At 49.8% G+C, this 17623-nt stretch overlaps 1 protein-coding gene across 1 annotated transcript in view; it reads left to right on the forward strand.

Annotated features, from left to right (window-relative positions):
- The window catches only part of GFRA4 (GDNF family receptor alpha 4), a 77290-nt gene extending 68479 nt beyond the window's left edge, over nucleotides 1–8811 (forward strand). Inside the window, exons 5-8 of the mRNA XM_026072729.1 lie at nucleotides 2859–2968; nucleotides 3916–4050; nucleotides 6027–6184; nucleotides 8607–8811. Coding sequence (XP_025928514.1) covers nucleotides 2859–2968; nucleotides 3916–4050; nucleotides 6027–6184; nucleotides 8607–8753 — 550 coding nt within the window. The 3' untranslated portion in view covers nucleotides 8754–8811. The remainder of the gene's footprint in view (nucleotides 1–2858; nucleotides 2969–3915; nucleotides 4051–6026; nucleotides 6185–8606) is intronic.
- The last annotated feature ends 8812 nt before the right edge of the window (nucleotides 8812–17623 follow it).

The raw sequence follows: 17623 nt of genomic DNA on the forward strand, positions 1-17623 counted from the left end.
CATAGGCATAAAAYATAGCCTTCTGCTGCATAAATTCTTGGCAAGGTTCTTGCTGGATCTTATGTGGTTACATGGGATCACCTGCTAACAGAAGCTCTTAGGGATGCCTTCGACTTCGTGACATTTCAACCAGAAGCAACGAGACATAGTTCAGTCCTAAGCATGAAAAGAAGGAGAAGTAATACCACCTCCTCTGCATTGACATCAGTGCGCTGCATGTGAGCCCCAGCCAGCAATCACCTGCAAGGCTGGATCGCTTAGTGCAACAGGGATCTCAGCGTCGAGGGGTCTCACTCCAGATCTACCATGTAATATATGTCCAGGGTGGTTTGCTCCTCCGTTTCCATTTAAGGCCTGTGCATGCAAGCATGCACAGACCTATCCTAATGTGCACACTCATATGCTTACCRTCTTAAGTGTTTTTTCTCTGCTCTGTTATTTTCACTCCTCTAGTTCTCAGAAAGCCTTTGGTATTCCAGAAGGTCAGTCCACCTACAGCTCTTTGGGCTGGAGCCCATCTGTCCATAAGAGGCATAAGAACATAAGAGCAGTTGTACTGCACCAAACCAGCGGCATTCCCGTCCCAGTGTCCTGTGTGCAACTGTGGCCAAGATTCTTGTGGAAGAACACAAAAACAAGGCTTGTGTAGGAAACTTCTGCCAGTACTCCCCCCAATCTTTAATTATTTTGGACTTGGAGACTTCCTGAGCTGTACTTCCAACAGCCATCCCCCACCAGGATATCATCTTTAAAGTAYAATGAAAAAAAATCACTTCTTTTCACAAGGGACAGTGAGAGCAGCAGCATGTAGCACATACTCTTGGAAGGGTGGACTGGTATTAATACCCTCTTGTTTCTTCTGGGAAGCATCCCAGAAATGCTGATGATCAAGAATAGCAAGCCACTGAGGTGAAGCTGACTCGGAAAGATGCAAATCCTCTCCCAGAGCCACTCTAGCTCTTGCTTGAAGCTTTCCCCCAGCTATCCAGGGAATCTGAAATGGACCGGTACTGCACTCTCCCTAGCAAGACAAGAGGGCCAGGTGGGAAAGAAGAGGTTCAAAGGGGAGAGCGTTGCTTCCCGGGAGGCGGGAAATCATTCCTGCAAGCAGCACAACTGTTAATTATCTGGTTCCTTGAATGCATAATATAAAATATTCTCTAGAGACATGGCTGGAGCAAGGGGTTGACGTGTGACCCGGTCAAAGCCAGCAGTGCAGAAACTGCAAGGAGAGCCGGGAACAAATCGCGGCACTTTGAAGAAATAGAGTAAAATACCATAGTGCTAACCCTGCCTCTGCTATTAAGTCTTCACTCAGCTTCTTCACAGTTGTAACCCCTTGAGTTCCCCAGCTTTGAGGTGTGGGGTCTACTAACGTGAATAGTGTAAAACCTGCAATTACCCTCCCCCATCCCCAAAATAATGCAGCAAAAATTGGGGCAAGAAGAGTTTGCCTGGCAATGGCACAGAGGGAGGGTGAGGGGGTTGGTGTGGGGCAGAATTGGGAGTGAAACAGCAAAAAAAAAAAAGAGAAGGCTGAGGAGGGGGAGAGAAATGGGCCAGAAAGTGCTAGTCAAAGTGTTAATGCTCGCAAGGAACACTACCAAGATGTCTGGAAGACAGAGTCTGTCTGGGAGGAGCAGTGTGCTCAATTTCCCGGGGCTGCCCAGACAGAGCAAACACTAGAGGTACTCTTTTCAGACACTGCAGGTGGAAGTCATCTAAAGGGCCCTCGTTTTAGGTGTCAGCAGTGCTAAGGCTCACTTGAGCTTCCTAAACAGCTCAAATGCCATGGAGATGCCTTAGGACAMCTTACCTGGCCCCCAGCTACCTGTCTAGATGAACCCAGGTCTCCAATAGGTCCTATGTCCTACCTGAAAGCCGCATGTGGATGTCTTGGACACCCTACAATGTCCAAATGCCACTAGATGATTATGTGCCAAAAATGGACCAATCCCTAAAGAATTAGGCTGCAAATAGCTGGCCAGCAGCTAGCTATTTCACAGACCTTATCCAACCATGGTAGCAGGATGCACCCAAAGTGCTGGCATGCCTGAATGAGGTACCTACTTCCCTGCATGGACTAGAGGGTCCCAACAAGCCCAGCATGTGTTACTTGAAGCTGCTTTGTGCTTTTTGCTGCTTTGACCCAGACAACGGAAAACAGGAGGCACAACCATCTGTGGTCAGAGTGCTACATCAAGCACCTCTTGCTCCATAGGCTCCAGAGCCCTATCCTCTCTGGAGACTGGGAGCCTGTAGCAGAGGAGGTGGCAGTGGCTCTTTACCTGATGATGGTTACTGCATTTCGTATTTGGGCCTTCAGACATTTCCCTTCGTCTAAAGATGACCTCAGCTATGTTGAGAGCATAATCTTTCAAGAAAGAGGAACAGGACTGGATGGATGCTCTTTTCAGCAAACTGGATTGATGCTCTTTTTCAGACCTAAAATAAAGGCTTCAGTCTCTAGGGGAAGTTATGCCTCAGCAGTCAGATAATGGTAACAGAGAACAAATCCTTTGCTGTCTGCAACAGCTCTTCCCTTGAAAACCAGCTTTACACATCAAAAAACAATGAAATATTTCTGCTAAGACTGGGCTTTTCTTGTAGGCCAAGAGGAAGCCTGTAAAACATTATCTATAACAACTCTCAATGTCTCCTCTCAGAGTGATAAAATGCACTTCTGGGTTTGTTTTGGGGGCAGAGCAGTATAAAACATGTGATATCTGTTCAAACTGGCTTAGCAATACCGTTGCGGAGTAGTAAATTTATGAACATGTCCCCTTCTGTACAAATGTATCAGTCGCCACCGGTGGCTCTGTGCTAATATGTCCCTTTTTACTCTCTCTCTCCTTCAGGTCGCGCTACGCAGAATTCCAGTTTAATTGCCAGCCATCCCTGCAGGCTGCAACCGGTTGCAGGAGGGACAGCTATGCTGCCTGTCTGCTGGCGTACACAGGGATCATAGGTAAGAGTCCATGTCTTCAGCAGGTCTTTCTCCCACCCCCTGGGTGGGAAACTTCTCCTCTTACTCTGGTCTACTACAATCTAGGAGGACAGCAGGGTGGACAGCTGAGATTGAGATCTCAGAGAGATGCTGGTCTTTAGGCAGTGATTAAAGAAGGAGCTTAAGCCACTAGCACGGGCTAACTTTAGGATAGCTGCAGCTGAGTGAAATAAACCATGCAGCAAGGGTTGCGGAAAGATCCTAGCTTCTATGTGAGGTACAGATAGAGGCTCAGGTAGCTGGGCTGTCGCAGGAATCTGCTCTGCTGGTTGTTCTCTGCTCCCGCCACTAGTGATGCTACTGGAAACCACAGTCCCCTGACACCTTGATGGCTTCAAAGGATAACAGATTGGGTTTTTGGATGCTGCAGAGACCCAGCTGGCAGCTGTTAGCATAAGCACAGCCAGATTCCAAAGAGAAGGGCCAATGGCCTTTGGACTTGGGCCATCCCAAGGTAGGGGTTAGACTGACAGCTCTTTGGATTTGGTTTCACTCCAATTTAATTCTTCCTTAGTTGTCTCTGACCATTCTGGAGATTTAGTTTGGCTTTCTCCATCACAATTTGGAAATTTCAACAAACATTCATACATGGTTTTTGAATACTATTAAGGAACCTGAGTTCCCAAGGGTTATACATTCCTCAAACTGATAATAAAAAAATTAATATACTGCAGACTTTGTCAGTGGTGGGGTGAACAAAAGAGATGCAACTGCCCCTCTTTTCCTCCCTGGGAACAAAACTGAGCTGTGACACCCGCACTTGAAGGATCGTCTTGTGCTGCTGTCATGGAGGGGCTCAGCTGAGGTTATGGACAGAGCAACCCAAGAAAGGCAAGGAGGAAAGTCATTATTGGTTCTTGAAGGAAGAAATACCAGCCTGTGGTAACACTTCTCCATCCTCCTGGCAGGCAGCCCCATCACACCCAACTACATTGACAACTCGACTTCAAGCATAGCTCCCTGGTGCACATGCAATGCCAGTGGCAACCGGCAAGAAGAGTGTGAGAGCTTTCTGCATCTCTTCACCGACAACATCTGTCTCCGTGAGTACTTGCCCAGCACATTGCTGCTCTGGCAGCATGTCCCACAAGCTGGTGGAGCTGCTGGGTTCCCTATAAGGGGGAGTGAGAGTACAAAGGTATTCATGGCACAACCACTGCCCTGGTCCTCAATACTATGTAGGTGTCCAGTTCCCATGCTTTCAGTGAAGGAGCTCTGAAGATCCTCAGAGATGCATTTAGGTGAGGCAGTCAAAGGGTGGAGGAAGAAATGGGGACAGGGAGACAAAGGGACTTCCTCCACCTTGCACAGTCAGGGAGAGTTGGTGTGATCACATCCCATATCTCCTGGTTCTGAGTCTGGACATCAGCCAAGATAAGATACTGACAGTTTGATTCCAAAGCCTACTGAAGCCTAAGAAAGCATCCCAGCCCCTGAAAAGGCCTTGGTCAAGGGTCTGCTGGCTTTGTCTCTAAAACAGATGTTCAAGYCCTTGAAAGAGCCAGGAAAAGTGACTTCCAAGAGTAGGCACTCTGGAGGCAAACTAGAAAAGCATCTTCAGCCCCCAAAAAGATGACAAGTGTTGAGGATGTCAGAATTCATTAATGTCCTAGAGATGACACATGCTCCATCCAGCAGCTGTGCTGAGGCCCTGGGACTGTCACACTTTAATAGACTTGACAAGGAGAAGTTTCCACACTAAGAGACTCTTCTTCACCTACATTTTGCTGCGATCTTGTAACACGGCCACAGTGCACAACAGGAGATGTTTCTTCTTTCTCCCCCTCAGCCAAGCCAGTTCCTTCCACAAAACAGCAATGGTCCTGTAGTTAGATCAGTAGCCAGTTGTTGCATGAGTGCCATGTGTCATGGAGCCTGGATAGCAGCCTTTCTTCAGGAGCTGGTCTGAGATACATGCAGAGGCAGGGAGGACAATATACTGGCTGAGGCAAGAGTGATTGGGAGAAAAGGGAGTTTCCTCCTCTTTGGGATAAATCTCTTTTTTCCCCACAGTGGAAGAGCAGGGAGACAAGAGAACATCTGAAATGGGTGGAGAGAACAAGCAGACACCTAAACTCTGGTGTCCAAGTCTTGGGAGGCTTTCAGGTCCCTTTGGTTCAGGAGACCATTTAAGATAGGTCTTGTTGAATGATGGTCCTGTGCGACTTTGCCTCCTCCGTGTTGAAATAACACCATGTGCTTAGTGCAGGCCTGTCGTGATCCCACCACTTGAGTGAGGGATTGTCTCTTTCATGTTGTGATTTTGCCCRCCAAATGCCCTTCTAGGCCTAGCACCCTCCTCCCTGCACTCCACGGTGTCACAGACCATGTTTCCATGAGGACAGGCTGGGGACGCTTTTTGCGCACCGTGATTCTTCACGGGGAAAGGCTTCACGACCCTGAAAGACCTTACTTCCACTTCTCTGCATCCCACACACCGGCTGTCCTCTTGGACATTTGAGGATGATGGCAGTAACTGGATGGTCCATGGTCGTGAAGGGAATTCAGATGTGAACACCTGCTTCCTACCCCTGGGCCCTTGATTTAGGCATATGTAAGGATGGTTGTTGTCATTCTAGTGGGACTTTCCACGGTAGGGGCTGAAATGACTCAGAGTGAGACCCGTGTCCCCGTGGCAGCGAGGTTCATAGGAGGGGTGTTAACCTCGCTGTCACTGGTGGGTGTCGGGTTGCCTTGGCTTACATCAGCCCAGCAGACGCACTGCTGCCTCTCTCCCTGCTTTGCAGAAAGTGGTGTTTACAGCACTAAGCAGGTGTCGTAAGAGGAGGTCCCACACGTCCTGGGAGAAGCCAAGGGAAGGAGGACAACAGCAGCTCCAGCCTCCAGAGGGCCAGTCGAGACTCACCACTCCCCCCGGCCAGGAGTTCGTTGCTATCCATGGGTGGTCCACACTGTATTTGCCAGCCAGGGAGGAGGCTGGAGGAGGGATGTGTATGCTTTGCCTCAGAAACAGTGCCCTGATGGCACTTCTCTCTCTCTCTTTCTCTGTCACACAAAGAAAATGCCATCCTGGCCTTTGGCAATGGGACCTACCTGAATGCAGCTGTGGCCCCATCCATCCCCCCCACCACACAGATGTATAAGCAGGAGCGAAATGCCAACAGAGCCGTGGCAACCCCCAGAGAGAACAACTTCGAGCAGCTCCAGCCCACCAAGGTAGGAGAGGGCTGATCCAGCCCTAAGAGATGCTTGACCATGCTCATGCCTCTTCTACACCTTCCAGCCCTCCCCGCCTCAGCTCCTTCCCTCTTCCACCCTTCCAGCCCTGTGCACATATCCAACCCCACCTCCATCTCCTAGACTCCCTGACTCACCCTTTTCCTCATGCCTTGGTGTCTCCTTGCCCTGCTTCTAACCATAGGGCTATGCTATCCTTTGCCTTGACTCCCCTCTCCCATGTGCTCTTACCCATCTCTTTCATTTCATGGGTGCTATGGAGAGATGTGGTGGTTTTTTTAGGAGTACCGGGAACATGGGCTCTTCAGGAGTGAGTGAGGAATGSGAGCCAGGACACATGGGTTCTGCTCTTTGCCCTCTTGCAGGGTGGCCACAGGACTTCATTTCAGCGCCCCGGCACTCAGTTTCCTCCTTTGTCAGATGAGGATCCTGGAGGTCATATTACGAGGCTTAACTGACCAAAGTTAGCTAAGCATTGGAAAACCGCAGTGGAAAGTTCCTAGTCACCAGTGAATTGTTAGTATTAAAGTAATATTAAATTAAGATTATTATAAAATAAATAACAATGAGATTAATTTACTGACAATGACAGTAACGTGCATTAAATATTTTATTATTAAATAAAAAGCAATGATGACCTTGATTTACTGCCCACTAGACTAATATTCAGATTGAATTATTTTACTATTGAATAATTAACAATGACCCTGATTTGCTGAACGTACAGGTAACAGAAGCCGTCAGTTAACTAGACTCCAAGGACTGAGCGTGGGCTTTGTGCTGGGCTAACTGACACCTTCAAGAAGCTTCTGTATGCAGGTTTTTAAAGCCCTTTCCCTGTTTCTTTTGCTGGGAAAACACCCAATTCACTTCACTACGCTCTGCTTTCACAGAGAGGTTACCAGGTCTTGCAGGTGACCAGGAGGAGCAGAAACATGACCTCAGCTTCCCTCACTGCTTCTCAGGGTGTTGACAGTCAGGCACAGCACAGGGATGCATTCCTCAGGCCATAAACTCATTTGCAYCCAGAAGACATCTAAGACCTACCTCTGGCCAGCGTTCCCCAGCACTGTAGCCACTAGCCAACACGCCATGGCCACCTCCCAGTGCCTCTGCCCTTCGGGTGAAGGACTTGGTCACACAGTGGCACAGCTGGTGGATGGCTGCTTTGCTGGCTGGCTGTTCCCTGTGCAGTGGGGGGTGACACCTAGGGCAAGAGGAGATCCATGGGGCCAGAGACATGCATGAGAAACTGGGCTGGCRAGCTAGCTCTGGGGTACCGCTGTTCCTCGGCTACATAGGTGCTCAGAGAAGAATGATCTTAGTGCAACCCAAGTGGTGGTCCAAGGCCCAGACCCTGCACTATGAGCTTTTGTCCCGGCCATCAGCTGGAAGCAATGGAGAGGCTATGAATCTCCCTCACCATTTACAGTCCAACCCAGGCAGGCTGATGCTGCTGCAACTGGCAAGTGGGGAGCAGGAAAAGAAGCAGCTGCGGTCACCAACGGCCCTGCCACATCCCCAACCTCTGCACATCCCTCTGTGTTGAAGTGCGAGAGCTGTGGGACTGTGGGACCTGTTGACATTGCAAGGAAAATAGTGGAGTCAGGCCCTGACTTCGGACTCAAGTCCAAACCCAGGCCTGGTTTGACGTTCATTGGGGTTGGGTGTCCCTGGACCAGAGGAGGAAAGCTATGATGTACCAATTTGGCCATCTGCTTCCCATCTTCATAGCAGTGCAGAGCCTTGGCTCTTAATCATCTCAGTGATAAGCTAATGCAAACATGGAGCTCTAGTAGAGCAAATTTTCAGCCATAGATGTCAATGCACTGTAAAAAGAGAACGGTGCCATTTGTCTCCAGAGTATAGATGCCCTGGGGTAGGAGTCAGTTGCTTAAATACGTGTGCTGTGTTTTGGAGTAACCCACCTGGCTCCTGGCCACGGCTGCAGAAGGATACGAGGGCTCGGTGAAGAAGATACCTACATGGCTATCCTACATGCCATCCTCACCACCTGATGTGTAACCCCATCACCCTGACAGAGGAACAAGTCTCGGGGCAGTAGCCAGGCTGGCAGCAGCTCTTCTGTCTCTTGCACCCCTTGCCAGCGCTTTTCCCACGTGGTGACCCTAACATACATCACGGCACTCGCACCGCCTTCACTGCTGTCTTCAACAGAGCTGAGCTGGCCTCAAAATCAGAGCCAGGGCTTTGATACTGGCTGCTCCGGCTCCCTTCGCCTCTTGCACCCGCATGCAAATAGGAAGGTTGCACACTCGAACACCGCAGACCTCAAGCGCTAGCATATGAAGTAGTTGTCTTTATTCTTGCATTGCTCAGCGGGGTTGAGGCAGGGAAGGAACGTGCCGCTCACCCCTGCACTGCCTCCTTTCTCTTGCAGGTGGCCGGAGAGGAGCGACTCCTCAGGGGCTCCACTCGTCTGTCCTCAGAAACCTCCAGCCTGGCAGCTCCCTCCCGCCTGGCAGGCTCTCAGCTGCAGATGTGGCTTTTCCCAGCTCTCGCCATGCTGAGCCTGTTTTTGATGTGAAGCAGGGCGGGCACACGCCAGGCAGTGACTCTCCTTGTGTTGGTTCCTTTAAAAAACAACCAGACAAGCTACTTTTCTGGGGGAAGGGAGAAGGGGGTGGGATGGGAAGGAGAGGTGAGCGTGTAGGCATCCCTTCCTCCGCCTCATCCGTCTGCCAATTTATTTGATTTTATGAAATCAGCATCATTGAAACCAGCTCATTCTTGGTCGTGGCCACTTTTCCACTCCACAGCTTGGTTGTTGTCTCTCCAGCTCTCTGCGGATGGGTTCAGAGCCACTGACAATTCCCTGGAAAAAGCTCAAAGTGAGAGTCAAGCCAAGAGATGAGACCTGCAAAGGAAATGCTTTTGCCTGCCCCAGATAAGAGGGGAATGACTTTTGATGGATGAGCTGTCAGGAAGTTTCCCGAAGCCCTGACTCATGTTGGGGGTCTCCTGAGAGGACACGTCAAGTTATGTGTAGTTCAGATCATCTCCAGGATTGCCCAGGACCCAAAGAGCAGCCTGTCTGATTCAGATTGAAGAAACCAGATCCCCTGGTGAGAAGGAAGATGATTTTGTTCATCAAAGAGGATCCTGAAGCACCTCCGGGGTGGAGCAAATGGCCATGCTATGCAGAACTGGTTTGCTGGGTTCATCCACACATTGAAAACGTGGCCAGCGTGGAACCAGTGCGCATCTCCAAGCTGTGACGTACCCCTTGGCCCTCCTTTTAGGGAAACGTGTGTCATGTATTGATGGTGTTCAGGAAGAAACACGTGTGTTGCGTTTCATTTATGGCTGACTTTCTTCATGTCCCAACCCTAACATCTCTTTTTACTGGTCCTGTGAATTGTTTGGGGTAGGTGGGGTTTCTTTTTGTCACATCCGAACAGCCAGAGGCTAATACTGTTCCACTCCAAGCTAACCTTTCTCAGCGCAGGATAAACGCGCGAGCCCACAGGCAGGACTTGATGTGAGCGCAACGTAATCCGTTCTCGTGTGCTGCCTGTGCATCTGCCAGTCTTGCAGAGAGACAAAGGATGTTGAGTCGGGGGGATTTCGTTAGTCACTCAGTTAAGAGACAGGCTAGAAAAAAGTTTGCCACATACCACCTTGGGGACATAAAAATCCAGCCAATTTATCAAAAGGCTGAAGCACTATAGATGTTGTAGGCAGGGAGTGGGTTGTTACAGTTCCCCTTGCTAAAGACTAGCAGAAGCAATTGCTTGTGTTCATGTTAGCACTTTAAAGCAGTTGCCTCTTATTAAGTGCTAATTGCTCAGCAAGAGGTGGTTTAAGCAAAGGCTGGTTAACTCACCCATCTGGACTACAAGCAGAGCCTGGTTGAAGGCTAAAAACAAATGTCTCTCTGACCACTCAGAGCCCAGGAAGGTAAAGGACTCAAATACCTTGGGGTATGTGAGCATTCAGGGGTCCTCCTTCGAGGAGCTGAGCTGAGGTGTCACTGCACCTGGTCGGGGAGCTGAACTTGTTAGATCAAGCTGAGAAGGAAGATGATAAAGAAGGGTGGGAAGGTTTCCCTGGGCAAATGCCTAAGCAGACTGTCTGTCCACGGGAGGCACAGGAATGGGTCCTGAGTGTCCATGAGTGTTTGGGCCTGGGATTTACAGCAGCCCATTTGTTCCTTGGTTTACACTCCTCCAAGAACAACTTTAGYTCCTTAGCGTTTGGATGTCTAGAAAGGCTTAGCAGCAGCTGATGTCGCAAAGGGAATGAGAGATTTTTCCAAAGTCCACTGCCCTTTCTTCCTTTTCCCCACAGAACACTCTCCGTTGCTTTAATGCTTCTGATTTTACTGAGAAATTCTTGGGGTTTTGATCCAATGTAAAACCATCTGTGTTTCCAAATGAACACGTGTGGATGTGAGACATGCTGAGAAACCTTCCTGGCTACTTCTGTCTGAGGGTTTGTTCTTGTGAGGACCTCAGGGCTGTGCAAGGGATCCTGGAACATCTCGAGAACCATGTCATGCTCACAGGGGTACCAGGTCACACCTTGAATTGAAATGTTCACATGAAATTTTCAGTTCCAAGAGGTTTACCCAGCATCATAAAATGCAGCCAGGGAAGCAGCCCTACAGCGAAGGAAGTCTCCGACTTCCCTTCAGAGTGCCACATCTGTGCACTAAGTTGACGTGAACATTTCCCTTTCATGTAGGGCGTTGATGTTCCCCTGGTTTCTGGAAGACCATGGAGACATCTGTGCACTGAGTGACAGGACTATTACTTGCACCTCTGCAAAACTTGTGTCTTCTAAACCACATATGAGAAAGTGATTAAACCCTGACTGTCAGCCCTTCAAAGGCAAGGAACTACCTCAGCATCATGAGGTCACGCTGTGAATTGCCTTCCTCTGTTGCTTTCCTTTAAAGTCCTGTAGTCATGCCCTGCTGTTCTACACACCTGAGCCCAGCATGCTGGGTCTCCGCCAGCCTTTAATCTTCTTGGACGGGTTGAATTTCGGTGTAGGACTTGCATGTGAGCAGTAGCTGCTTTCCAGGAGTACCCACTCCTGCAGTCTCTCACAACTCCACTCTAGTGTCTCTTACAACTCGCTGGTGGTGATGTTAAAATGCCACTTTGCCGTTTCCTTCTCTGATTGACAGAGCCAGAAGCAGCAGATTTTTTTTCTTGTTGTTCAGGATAACTGGCAAACCCACTTCAGCTCTCCTCTAAGACTGGCGTGCTGTGAAAAATAGATGTGAGGACTCCTAGTCGTAGACTACGGGGGATGGAGGAGACCTCCAGAGGTTACCTAGTCCATTGCCCTTTCCCACAGCAGGGTCAGGGGTCTGTTAACATTTTTTGGCAGATATATCTCTAACCCAGTTTAACAATTCTGGTGAGCAGAGATGTCGCCATCTCCCCAGGATTTATATTTCACTTCAGAGATTCCTTAGGATGTTAGAACCATCTGTAAGCATCGCAGGCCAGAGAGACCTTGATTCCTATTGCAGTCTCCTCTCAAGACTTCCCTTGGGGGAGGATGGCAGACCAACAGCTAAGAGTGCTCCGAGGCTGTGAAAAGTGACTGCCAACTACCATGGATCGTATCGCAGAGGCTTTGCGTGAGAAGGTCGAAAACATCCCTCATTCATTTTCAAACAAATCAGACCGTTTTCCCGCTCAGTCCTCCTTGGCCATGTCCAAGACTGACATCACGATGCCATTGAAGTCGTCTCTCCTCAAATCCTCATGAGTGATAGACTCCAGGCATTAACAAGTCTCAGAGGGGAAACCTTCAGAGGGTGTTAAGCAGCAGTACTGGGAATTGCAATGGTTTGAGCCCTGTGGAAATAAGCAACAGGCTGGTGCCAGTGACAGCAACGATCTGTTGGGGTCCCTGTAAAAATCACATAGTGAGTGTGAGCAGGTCTCTGCCATAGGTGTTTCTTCAACRTGCCCTTGTTTGTGGGACCTCAAAAGCACCTCCACAGTTGCAGCTGCAGATCTGAAAATACTTGGCTTTTCCTCAAGCTTTGTCCTGAGCTATGAGGTTGGAAACAGCATCCTTCAAGCAATGGTCTGGGCCAGCTCTTGCTCGCACAGTTGTGTCCCCATAAATGAAGGGCACAAGGCATAGAGTAACGAGCCTGTCGCCCCGGCAGGAAAGAGGCGAGGGGTTTGGAATGGGCAGCAATATTGCATCTGATTAAAAAAAAAAAAAAAAAAAGCAAAAACTGCATGACTATCTAATGACCATTTCACCCTTTTTGGCAATATATAATGTCCACCCTCCCTCAAAAGCCCATTCACAAATCAAATTTTGCAAAAAAGAATGTTTTTTGAGCAGTACATTCGCATGCACGCGCGCACACACACACACACACACACACACACCATTTCCCTTCCCTCACGAAAAGTCAGTATTCTTTTGATGAAACCTCATCTCTGTTGAACTCTGTGAAGTGACCCAAGGATCTTCATTTTCATCCTCTTGACTAACCACCAAGCTCATAGCAGCTGCTTGTAAAGCAAAAGGACTGAGCGAGCCAAGAGAAAGGGAGACAACTTTTTAATAATTACTCCCTACTTGGGGACTTTCGTAAGCACAAAGAAGAGTCGTTGAAAAAAGAAACCAACAAAACCAACCAGCCAAAGTTTCCGTAGCCACCGAACTCTACTTTCTGGCTGCTCAGCACCATTCCCAGTGGTCTGGCAGTTCCTCACACCCTGCAAGCCTGTGAAATTTTGTGTGCACACATTTGTCAAAGCGAGACAGCGGGCAGGGAGGGAGACATGGCAGCGGGGAGCCGGTGTCGGAGCAATAACCCCATGGTGGCAGGGTGATGCTCAAGGCTCTGTGTGTGTGTGTGTGTGTGTGTGTGTGTGTGCACGCGCATGCAGGGGAGAAGGGGGTGGATGGCTGATGCCTGCCTGTGCTGCTGGGGTGTAATCTGTACTTATCTCTTCTGTAAGCGTCAGTATTCAAAAATATCCATGAATAAAGCACACATGCATTTTCCTGATGCCCTGCTCCCGTCTGCGTGGCTGGGCTGTCCATGCTGATGGCCCCGCGGTGGATGCCCTCCACGCACTCCGGTCCCGYGCCATAAGGGCAGCTCTTGGCAGTGGCCGTGGGAAACTGGGGAGGGGGGGAAATTTTGAAGGTGGGTGGCCGAGCAGCAGGGCTCGGAGTGCACTGCCAAGACCCAGACTGAACCACTTCACACAAATCCCGGTGATAGGATTGATAATGACTCTCGTGGTGCCTGGCTAAAGAGCACCACCAGGTCCCACAGCAGCAGCCTTCAGCGTGAGCCAGTGGACATGCTGCAAAATGCAACCCTTGAGATGTGACAGCCCTGCAAAAAAACCCCCCCAAAGATGCATAAAATTGATATTAAATAAAACTGAAGCCCATGCCTAAACACAGAGTTAAGCTAAGGATACGAGCCGGTGGCAGAGGAGAGATCTGGGGCACCCACGGGAATTGTCCGCGGGGAGCAGAGGGCTCCTTCTTGCGTGGCAGCCACCTGTCGAACAGAGCAGACACCAAGGCAGGGGGAGATGTTCATCCTCGCTAGCTGCCCAGCAGCAACGGGAGCTTCGGTAGGTGGTGGGGGAAGGAGAAGGGAACCCGCGGTCGTTTCTTAAGCTGGCGCCCCTGCGTTTGAATAATGATGCACGGCCTTTCCAGGAAACGAGGTGGCTTATCTGGCGATTTACGAATGAGAAGCCTGGCTGGGTGCAAACCTGGGCGCATTAATAAATGGAGGAGGTGCATGAAYTACTCAGCCTGTTCCTGGTGCCTGCCCACGGCAGGAGTACATCTTCCCGCATCGCCCTGCCAAGCCCGTGCCGCTGGGGTGGGAGGGACAGCCCAGCTCCTGCAAGCCCTGCCGGCACGAGGAAAGAGCACCCATATGGCTAAAATTTCCTTTTCTTGCTCCGCGTCACCCCTTCTAGCAGTGTCCGTGGGGCTGGGATGTCATCTCTGAGACCGAAGACCACTAGCAGCTCTGGTGCAGAAGTGAGGGTGAGTATGGAGGCCAAAAGCCATCACAGCTGTGAAAAATGGGGCTTTGTGACAGTCCGGCTGTGCTAAGGGGGTTCCCAGGTCAAATAACCTGCACGCCGAGGCACTTCGTGACTTTTTCACGCAACCACAAACAAGGTAAAACTGGGTCTTTCAGCACTCAGACACACACACACGCACGCACGATGCAACCTAAAAACACTTGCAGCTGCAAAGGTTGAGCTGAGAGAGGGAGTGAAGTGTGCAATCAAAGCAGATGCTGCTTTAATCTGTACAAAAGTTTTCAGCAGGGAAGGAGAGAGATTTAAAACCACAGGCAAGTGTAAATGCATCTTTCCCCGGTTGTTGTTGTGGCTTTATTCTAAACAGTAAACAGGGTCCCGCTCACAGCATGGAAATGTACTCGGTTAAAGACTCGTTGTGCGTTATGCCATGGAAGAGCTGCGGCATTTACCTTCATCTCACCTTACGCCAGCGCAGAACAAAACAAAATAAACCACGTGACAAGAAAACCTCTCTTGCTGGCTGTGAGCTGCAAATCCTTCAACCCTGGCACTGCCCACGGGGTGCTGCACGGGAGCTGGGAGGAGCGCCGCCATCCTGTCCTGGCTCTGCTGCCCTTGGCCCCCGTCACCTCCAGCAAAAGCTGGTGATAACGTGTCCGTCAGGAGGAGCTGAGCCTCTGCCTCTAGGGAAAGTGAGCCTGAGTTGTGCTTGACCATCCACGGGTCTGGCATCAGATGATTTACGACTAGAAATCAGGGACAAACAGTTAAACACAAGGTCAACTTACCAAGGTCATGGTGACTCTCTGGACCTTCTCTTGGGCAACGTGCTCTAGGTGACCCTGCTTGAGCAGGGGGCTTGGACTAGATGATCTCCAGAGGTTCCTTCCAACCTCAACCATTCTGTGATTCTGTGACCTTCTCCATCCAGGCTGAGCGCACTCCTGTGAGATAGACTAGTTCAACCATTGCTCTGGGTGCAGAAGTAGTAAGTTTGGGAAGGTCCCTGGCTTGTTGCTACAGAGCAAGACAAACTAGATTATCCCAACCACCCCACCAGGGCCAGAAATCACAGGTGAGCCCCAGCAACAGCTGGATTTCAGTGGTGACCCCACACTGAAAGAGCCCGCTAGACTCTCAGGGTTGCATGACTCTGTCCATGCTCCTTGAGGCTACGCTACAGGGCAGCGTGTCCTCATTTGGTCATCACAGGGTGAAGCACAGGGCTCGTTAGACCATTTCTGCTTCGAGTTGTCGCAAGGAGTTGCAAAGATGCCCTGTAAATCATCCTAAATTTAAGCAGACAACAGCTTTTGGAGCAGCAACTCCACCGATAGCTAGAGGGTGCTTTGTTTGACCCTCATTTCTATGATCCTCCAGGGCAGGGCCTGGTTGTTCTCGGTACCAGCCGTGCGTGGGACAAAAGCCAGCCCCGCTCCCTAGTCCAACCAGGGATGACAGTCAGGGGAGGGGGGCAAAAGCAGAAGCAAGGCCAAGTGAAGTGATTTGCTCTGATTCCCAGGAAACGAGTTTTGCTACCATTGGACCATCCAGCCTCCAGGGCAACGGCAAACTTGGGAGCATCAGAGGGGTTCGAGGAGGAGAGACCTGCAGGCAGGATCGACGAGGAAAAACGAGCCATGTCGTGCTGCGGCTGCAGACGCAGCACAAGTGAAATTCTGCAGCTGATGTACAACTGCTGCGAGGAGAAGTTTACAGCAGAAACAACAATTTACCATCCGTTATCTCAATGCAAACAGTACTAATGTGCTGATAGGGGTGGATGCATCTCGCTTTGGTTATTAAAATGTTGTCTTTCCTTGCTGACTGCAGAAATGGCTGATGTTAGCCAAAGGGAAGTACTGCAGAATTAGCTCTGACATGAAAAATGTTCAAAGCACTTCTTTATAAAGAGAAGTAGAAACGATTTCTGTTAGGAGCGGGGATCCCAGGGAACGTGGCGACGGAAATACTGCCGGTCACGCTGTTGGAGGCACATTGTGGCTGCAAAATGGAACTGAGACCTGATAAAATAGTCAGCAAGCCGCTGGTAGGATGGATGGGGAAAGGCGTACATCAGAGATATCTCAGTGCTTTGCTTCCATTCCTCTTCACAAAGATGCTTCGTGATCAGCTGTCGCAGTTCGTTCCTCCCCGTTAAACCTTTGCTTCCAAACTAATTTCAGGGGCAGGCACGAAGATCAGGATTGCCTAAATCCAGCTGCCCCTCAGCAACTCTGTCACCACCAGCGGGATGGGATCAGAAGAGGTCTTTGGCCCCACGGGCTGTGTGCACACGCAGAGCTGCGCCGCTGGCTGCGGCTCAGCAATGCACAGGAGCAAGATGTTATCATCATCACTAGAGCCAGAGTGGACAGAGGCACTTTTGGCAGTGTTTTTTGGCTAAATTTCCTGCAGATGTGGCTTCTGGGAGATAGCCAAGAAGGTCCTACCGGGAAGTCAGGAACACAGAGGAGGCATGGGGGAAAGAAGGGTCAGATCTCACATCCCTGGAGAACACACATATTCCCACTGCAGATCCCGAAAGAACGAGGTCATTTGGACAGTCAAAGATTGCTCTCCTGTGTCAGCAGGGATCTGGGGATAGATTTTACTTCCCCTAAGATATCCACAGTCCAAATGCCAAATTCTGAGCTGATCAGGGACTCCAGAGTCAACAAGGCAAAAAAAAAAACCCCAACTGTCCAAGGACAGCATGGATCTGACCTTATTGCTGGCCCCAGACTGATGATCCAGCAACCCATAAACACATCAGCAGGTCCCATAGTTGCCTTACTAAAAGATCCCCCACCTACTTTATCTTACGCCTCTGAAATTGCCTGCCAGTTATCATTTTGCCAGCTGATCCCCTGTTTTGTTACTTCTTAATTAGTTTAAAAACACAAGGAGGAGTAACACAAATTGATTTTTGCCAAAACAATAGACTGTTAGTTATTGCGCTCAGGCTCATTGTGCGCCTTCCTTTTCTTCCCTCTTCTCATTAATTGGAAAAGTCAAATGTTTGTGCTTCCACTGTACCAAAAGGCGGTTTTACAACAGACCAGTGATGTGAAACCCATCCAGGAGCTGCCAAGAACCCCGCCTTCTACTTGGGCAAGGAGAGATAACACTCTGCCTCCAGCCCAGAATTTCTGTGGGGTGTTTGAGTTAAATTGATTGCTTTTAAAAAGACTTCAAATTGCCTCCCATGTCCAAAATGAACTTAAACTAGCATTAAAACCACTGTCCCCTGCCCACTCCATTTCAGGTCTGGCCACACCACGCTGTGGTTTTGGACCTGCCCGCTTAGAGCGACTCTACAGCAACTTCAGCATCCAAGTTTAATACTATGGGATGAAGTAGCACAACGGTCTTAGGAGACAGC

The sequence above is a fragment of the Apteryx rowi genome, unplaced genomic scaffold, assembly GCF_003343035.1.
Source record: "Apteryx rowi isolate R43461 unplaced genomic scaffold, aptRow1 scaffold_35, whole genome shotgun sequence".
In the NCBI taxonomy this organism is placed as follows: domain Eukaryota; kingdom Metazoa; phylum Chordata; class Aves; order Apterygiformes; family Apterygidae; genus Apteryx; species Apteryx rowi.